At 30.2% G+C, this 7,514-nt stretch overlaps 1 protein-coding gene across 2 annotated transcripts in view; it reads left to right on the top strand.

The window, feature by feature from the left end:
* The first annotated feature begins 3,647 nt into the window (after nucleotides 1-3,647).
* Nucleotides 3,648-7,514, top strand: part of LOC127714692 (uncharacterized) — a 101,863-nt gene continuing 97,996 nt past the window's right edge. For both annotated transcript variants that reach the window (XM_052220759.1, XM_052220760.1), the window contains exon 1: nucleotides 3,648-3,755. In XM_052220759.1, coding sequence (XP_052076719.1) covers nucleotides 3,720-3,755 — 36 coding nt within the window. In that variant the 5' untranslated portion in view covers nucleotides 3,648-3,719. The remainder of the gene's footprint in view (nucleotides 3,756-7,514) is intronic.

Genomic DNA, 7,514 nt, shown 5'->3' with positions numbered 1-7,514 from the left:
AAACTAGCCAGTGAGATTCATTTGTATGCTTTATGTTGTGTAATTTCAAAACCTGCATCATCACAGAAACAGCTGGAATGTGTAAACTTCAAGAACATTTGTATTCTAACCAACTTTTTTAATTTCCATTCCAAGCCTTATTCAGTATTGCAGTTTGAATCTCAGGATTTATAAACATGATAAACAAAGTACTAAATAGTGAAATATTATTATTGTATCATACATAACATACATATATATATATCAATCAATCAAATGTGTATTTGTTATATTCCTTGTAAAAAAACCTTTGTAGAACATCACTTTTGAAATAATTTTCATAGAATTTTTTTAATTTCTTCACCATGTTGTCAATAAAGAAATCATCACGTTCAATACAAATACTTTTAAAGTCACAAAATGTATATATAACCAAGATGCATTTTTGGCATTAGTACAGAATAATTGTCCCTGTATTTGGTAAAATAATCATGGTTGTTATCTAGTATTAAATGTCCATCTTTCTCCTTTAAGAATGGCACGGTTTTTGTTGTAATCACATGGTTTCTTACTACAAATGGACATTTAATTTCAAGAAGGGTTTGGTCATCCATGACTGCATCTAGTGATGCCCCAATCTATGGATGACTTGAACTGACAAAAATACCACTCTGTCTGGTTCAACGGCCACATTCATATTCATATTTTGCCAGTGCAATTGATTCATATTTTTGCCCATGCAATATAGCAGAAGTTTTAATGTTCTTCATAACTGTCAATGAATCAGCTAGATTATTGAAGTTAGTTCTGTTTGTTGCTTTACAAATACGTCCGAAATTTGAAGCTTGAAGTCGTTTGCATCTCTCCTGTTTTCAAATCGTATTTTTAGACTGACCTGTTGTTGAAGTTTCAATATATTTAATGTTATCTTTTGAGATGTGCGAAATATTAGCATCTTTTAACCATCTATCTTCTGGATGTCCTTCAAAATAGTCATGATCTAATACTACAGCATAACATATGCAGGAGGATACAGTTGGGAAATTGAAAATTTTGAAACACCTCCATAATTTAAACAAACATTTCGAATGTAATCATTGTAATTAGCACAATCTCTGTTATTTTGCTGGCCGTTGATCAAACTGAACTTCACTTCCCTTTTTTATTTGCAAGGGGTAGACTGCTTTTATCGGGGATCCGTTATACGGTTTACTGTGGTGGAATGTCTGTAGCCTCTGTGTGCATGTTTCCTCAGATACAATTTCACCGTTGCTTGAAACATTATGCAGTGATAAAAGTAGGCAGCATTCATGCTTGAAATGTGCACTAGGTCCCATTCCCACTGCACAATCACATTGACACTCATCGATACTCCCATTTTCATCAATGGCAACATCTATTCTATAGGACACTGTCCTTTTCATTTGAGATCGGCATTCAGCTTTAACAAAGAATGTATTAGCATATTTGGCAAGACGAATAAATTTTAAAAACTTTTCCTTGTACAAATTTTTTGCATCTGAAGCTATAACCTTGTCCATAGGTTTTAAATACACTTCTATAGTTTCCATTTTAAAGTCAACAAATTCAGTTCCACTGTTGAAATCTTTGTAAAGGAAAGAATCTGAAAGTGTCATTGAGTACCACTCCCCAACTTCCTCCAAATTTTCAAAATCTTTGTTTCTATCGTATGCATCAAGCCTTAACAAAAACATTTAACATTTTGGTTCAGAAATTTTTTAATTTATTTCATTGTTTTTTTTTTGTTTTTGTTACCGTAATATATCTCTTATGATGATTTTTATGATTCGGATTTTTGATGAGAGTTTAGTATTCAAAAGATTTAATGTAAATTTAAATATAAAGAAATGAAACAATTATAAATGTCTAATTAGATAAAAAGAGTAGATACTTCTATTTACAAAATAAAAATTCAAGGATTAAATCTGATAATATTTCTGTTTATCAAAAAAAATCAAAGGATACAATCTGATAATCACCTTTCTATCAATTCATGTTTACGTCCAGAAATCCTTGCTTTCCTATTTCTTAATTCTTCTTTTAATTGGGGGAGACTCCATGATCCATAATTAGACATTGCGATGAAAATTTTTAAAAAATGGTTACATAATAACTTGATAATTATGTTTACATCAGCAAATAGTGGGTAATTGTTTATGAAATAAATTTATTATATGTGTGTAGACTTGATATAAATTACTGTAAACAAACGCTTAAGATGATCAACAGGAAGCTGATAAGGACCGCATTAAGCTATGCGCCATCTGGATTGATGAGGAGATAAATCTGACTTTGGTTTTTCATTTAACTAAATAATGTATATATATTATGATCTTTTATCGTCCCGAATGTTCGTGTAATATTGGCTGATGAACATTAGTCATCAATTCTAATCAGCCTTCAAAACGTAAAAGTATAGTTTCATTGCTAATTTTATTTCAATTAATAAGTCTGGCGGTCCCTTTTTGTCTACATTAAATTACATGTTGATAAAATCGAACTACGTTGACATATTTTAATTCCGATGACTTTGAAATATCATATAGAAAAAACATTGTAAATGCAAAAAAAAAAAAAGAAGAATACACGAAAAACGAATGGATGCAAATATACTCGGACCTTTCTCGGATATAAAAGCAAATTGAAAGTTCGAAAAACACATTACACGTAAGAACCAACAAAAGTGTTCAAACTATCATAACATTATCGACTACATGTTCATAGCATATACTATATTGAACGAATGCCATTGGTGAAAAAAATATTTTCTAATTACTATTTCTATATATAGTTTTATTCTTATGAGTCTATCATCCAAACTTTTGTTCTTATAATTTTAGATTTTTGAAGTTTCGGTTTTGTTCTGTAAGATTAAATGCCATTATGGTCATTTAAAATATTTCGCTGTTCAAGTGAAGTTTCACTTAAATAAGTATAGGTCACTATCACAAATGTATGAAGCAAATACCTACCATATTAAATTTATTAATTTTTTGTAATTCATGGTAAAATCCAGTTGCCCATGTCGTTATTGTACTTAAGTAAAGTTACGCGAGCTCTCCGACGTAAATAGGTGCATTTAATTTTATTCAAAACATTGGTTTATTTTTAGAACCTTATAATATTACTGCAAAGAATAATACTATTCATAGAGGTTACCTGTGGGCTCATTTCAACGTACCTATTATCCTTTTGTGATAAATATACATTCAACAATGCCATTTTTTTTTACTAAAATCATGTAAAAAAAAATGTTCAAAGAATTGTTAAAAAAACTCAAAACACTCTTATGTAGAAACCATATTCCAGATGTTTTTTACAAAAATTTTCTTGCATTTATCTTTTGAAACAAGAAAGTTAAGTATGTCTTTCCACTGGAATCAAATATTCAGTAAATGTCTATAGTTTCTACCCCATTTATCATTAAAAGTAGCACATGACGGTAAATGTTTTATTACATTATTTGAATTGACTAGCTTAAAAATAACTTGCATGTCAATTTCGTCAAAAATTCAAAACTGTAACGTATGCCCTTTAATGCCCTTAGGGTTTATTTGTAAGTGGTTGTTATGATCTATTATAAGCAAAAGGTATTTCTAATTAACACTATTTAAACATGTATATATTTAGAATATATTAAGACGTCACTATTTCCGTTGAACAAGCATGTTATTTGTGTATTGATATGATCATGATGATGTGATGGTTAAAAGCAATCAATGTATCCAGAAAAGATAAAAAGTTGGGCTTTCGGAGTAAGTAAAATAAATTTTTTTCCTCAGTCTAATATGGAAAATAATCATTCAAATTTAGTTTGATAACTATTGAAAAACATATCCGTCATCGAAATGATTGTTCAAAATAAATCATGTTATAAAACTTTTTCTTTAAATGTAAAATGAGACTATTGCTTCCTTTCAATTATATGTATTACACACATTTAAGATCAATATTTTGACGTTAGTTTAGTAGAAACAAAAAATGTATATTCAACTTCTATAAAACACATATATATATATAACGATGTGTTACTTGTTTTCGTTTTAACATCGATAAGCTTTTGATGAAATCTAACCAAATGTGGTAGTAACTTCTCAATTTCCTTATAGTCGAAGGTTACGACAACATTAAGGAAAATAAAAGTTCACATATGATCCTCTGATATTCAAGTCCCCAACTCAAATATATCAACTAAACAATTTTTTTTGTTTGTTCATTTTATTTAAAGATTTTTAATATGACCTTATATTCCTGTCGGTATTTGATTTGGTTAATGTACATGTCATACATTATAACCATAGATACCAATCATAATCTCCTCCAAATATATTTCCTAATTTCTATTTGTTGGTGGAGAAGTGGTAATATGCGTTTTCTGTTTGTTTAACTTATCCTACTAGTATAATGTCATTGATATTTTCATAAAAGTGTTTCAAGACTTCATTCTCAATTTTTCATACACTTTTTTTGATGCTATTTTCCCATCAATCTTGTATTTCATTAATTGCTCCGTTGGTATATTTTATTGCTTTTTTATACTATTCCAACAGGTCATTCCCTCCTTATTTAGGACATTTCCTTAAAAATCCCCACGTGAACAGATTATAACAATGAAGCTATTTAAGACACAAGTATGCTTCAGATATGTTTAACTTGACTTAAATAAATCAGAAAGATTAAAAATGGAGTATGTAGATACTCCATCACATAGTTGTATAAGAATAACATTTCTACAATTATGTTAGATGTAAAACTAATAACAAAAATAGCTTTTGATGTCAATCTATTTTATCGTCATGTCTCCGAAGTTTCATTTCGTGTTTGTTTTTGATTTTTTTATGAAGGTATATTTATCACGAGTATAACTCACGAGTATGACTTAACAGTTTAAATGATTGTTTTCAGTATATATAAATTGATTTTCATAATATGTATTGTTACTCAATGACATGTAAACAAAGTGTTTTAATTGCGTATGGCGTCTGAAATATTCTTTGTACCATCCTCTTGATAAGATGATAACATAGAAACAATGATCATCGATATCATCGATACAATTATATAAATACATATATATATAAAACCTTTGCGGTAAGGTAAAATAGCACTTACTTAAATGTTTGGTCTAGAATATTTCGAAACTATATTAAACAAAAAATTAGTCATACCAGATCTACAAATTGTTGATATGGCGGAAACCATTGAATGACCTTAAAAGCGTTACTGACCGTACATGACGAATTTTGACTTATTTGTGTGATTGTGCTTAGTATACCAACATTATACATGTATATACTGTTAACAGCAAGTTGATGAATACAATCGGAACAATTTAATGACCACTTTAGATGTCAAATAATCAAACATTGTTTTTCATTGTTAGTGTCCTTTGTATACTTTTTCAAAGATCTTCTCCTCTGAAACTACTAAATCAATGTCATCCAAACGTAGGGTGATTGATCTCTATGGCATGCAGTATACAGTTGATTTCTGTCGTCAATGAACCCGTGTGGAATCTATCAAAAAGAAACTAAGGGTAAAAATCATCAGTTATTAATTGTATTATCTTGAAAACTATAATAGATAGGAAAAATCTGACCGAAGAGGGATACATTTACTAAATATCAGAATCTCAATATCCACTTACATCCTATTTGCAAAAACAAAATTAAATAAAATGACTAAAGTTAAAAATATCAAAGAGTTATTGCACTTGACGACGATGTTGGTGCTAATTCAATTGTGTTCGCAGCGAAAGACAGATTGCAGACATAGTGTGGCACTATTTAATCGTATAGTGACATTAACTTTTTGTGGATTGTCAAGAACTAAGAAGAAATTCTGGAAAATTTAAAATTTTCGTCATTCTCTGAAATGAATCTATCAAACCTTCGGTTTATCAAACGCTTTCTACCATCATACCACATGAACATTAAAAACTCGCCTGAAAGATTTAATCCACAATGGTTTCATCAATGCAATTACAAATGGTAAAATACGCTAAAAATATATTGTTGTGAGATATAATTCGGCATTCATTGTTAAAATTTTAAAAAATATACAATCATGCTTAACCGAGGAACAAGTGATCAGTGTGCTCGTGTTTCTCAGTGACAACATATTTGTTGAACTTGTCGGCATTCCTATGGGAACCAATTGTACATCTCTCCTTGCGACTTTTTATTATTTTCATATAAGTCGGAATTCCTTCAGAAACTTGTTTTAAACAAAAATATCGTAGAAGCTAGATCATTTAATTTCAAATACAGATATATGGATGATGTTCCTTTCTTTAAAAATTCAAATTGCATTGATTGGGTCCCGTTGATATATCCTCCTAAACTAGAGATTTATTAAACCACAGATGCAACTTCCTCCGTCTTACTTCTATACATGTACCTCGAATTTTACTACATCAGTCATCTCAGTACCAGCATCTATGACACATGAGACGATCTTGTATTTTGCAATTATTTATGTTCTTTACCTAAACAGTAATGTACCAAATTCACTTGCGTATGGTAAAACATTTCTCAACTCATACGATATCATAGAGCTTAAAGCTGCTAATCAGACTTTGTAGAACGTCATTGGTGTATGTGCAAAAAGATTAATAGCCCAGAGTGTTGTCAAAGAGCGTCTCGTTTTCTCCAAAAGTCACCGGAAAGTACCACGATCAACTAGGTTAATATTCAGTTTCTACCTTACAAATAATACAAGATTGTCTCGATCTAGAGTTACTAGTTTCTTAATTTGTGTATATTTTTATTTACTTAACAGTCTTCCCTGTATTTCTGTGTTTGCTATTATATTGCTTTTAATCGTAATACCTGTGACGTGACTCGGTATTTATGCATCTAGCTTTTGTTTTTATTTTGTTTGGGAGGTGGGGGTGGGGGCGGGGGTAAGGCTTTGTTTGTTTCCGTTGCAGATGGTTCATACCAGTGCAATTAGGAGACAGAGGGTTTGACAGTGTTGTTTTCATTATGTTTACCCATGTCTTTATATTTTATTTAACTTTTACCTCATCGAGAAAGAGAATACCATCAACCATTGAAACTATTGTTTTTGTAATTGTCTTTGATAGATTTATTTGTCACTTTGTCTTATGTCTGTGATGTATGTTTGCACGGTTTTGGCTGCTGGATCCCAATTATTTTTATATCAATATGTTATGTTAGTTTAGGTTCCTCAACCATAACTGACTATAACGGAACCATAATCAGCTGTCATTCAAGTTTGAGGTTAAGAAAACTGTTCTTTTTTATTTTAATTTTAAACATATTCTAGTTATAATCACCTGTTACATAAACCCTAAGATGTCTTTTGCTACGTGCTTCTGGTTAGGCAAGCTATTATTCCTGGCTGAACCCACATTTTTTTTCGGAAAATTCTTGTACCAACTCAGGAGTATGATAGTTGTTTTCCATTCGTTCTTTTAATTGGTGAAGTCTACTATTTGATTTTGTCATTTTTAATTTATTTACCTTGAGGTTCAGTATTTTGTTTGTATC

The sequence above is a fragment of the Mytilus californianus genome, unplaced genomic scaffold (genome assembly GCF_021869535.1).
Source record: "Mytilus californianus isolate M0D057914Y unplaced genomic scaffold, xbMytCali1.0.p SCAF_9, whole genome shotgun sequence".
Lineage (NCBI taxonomy): Eukaryota > Metazoa > Mollusca > Bivalvia > Mytilida > Mytilidae > Mytilus > Mytilus californianus.
The sequence above is the reverse complement of the archived record's forward strand: the minus strand, read 5'-3'. Positions and strand labels throughout refer to the sequence as shown.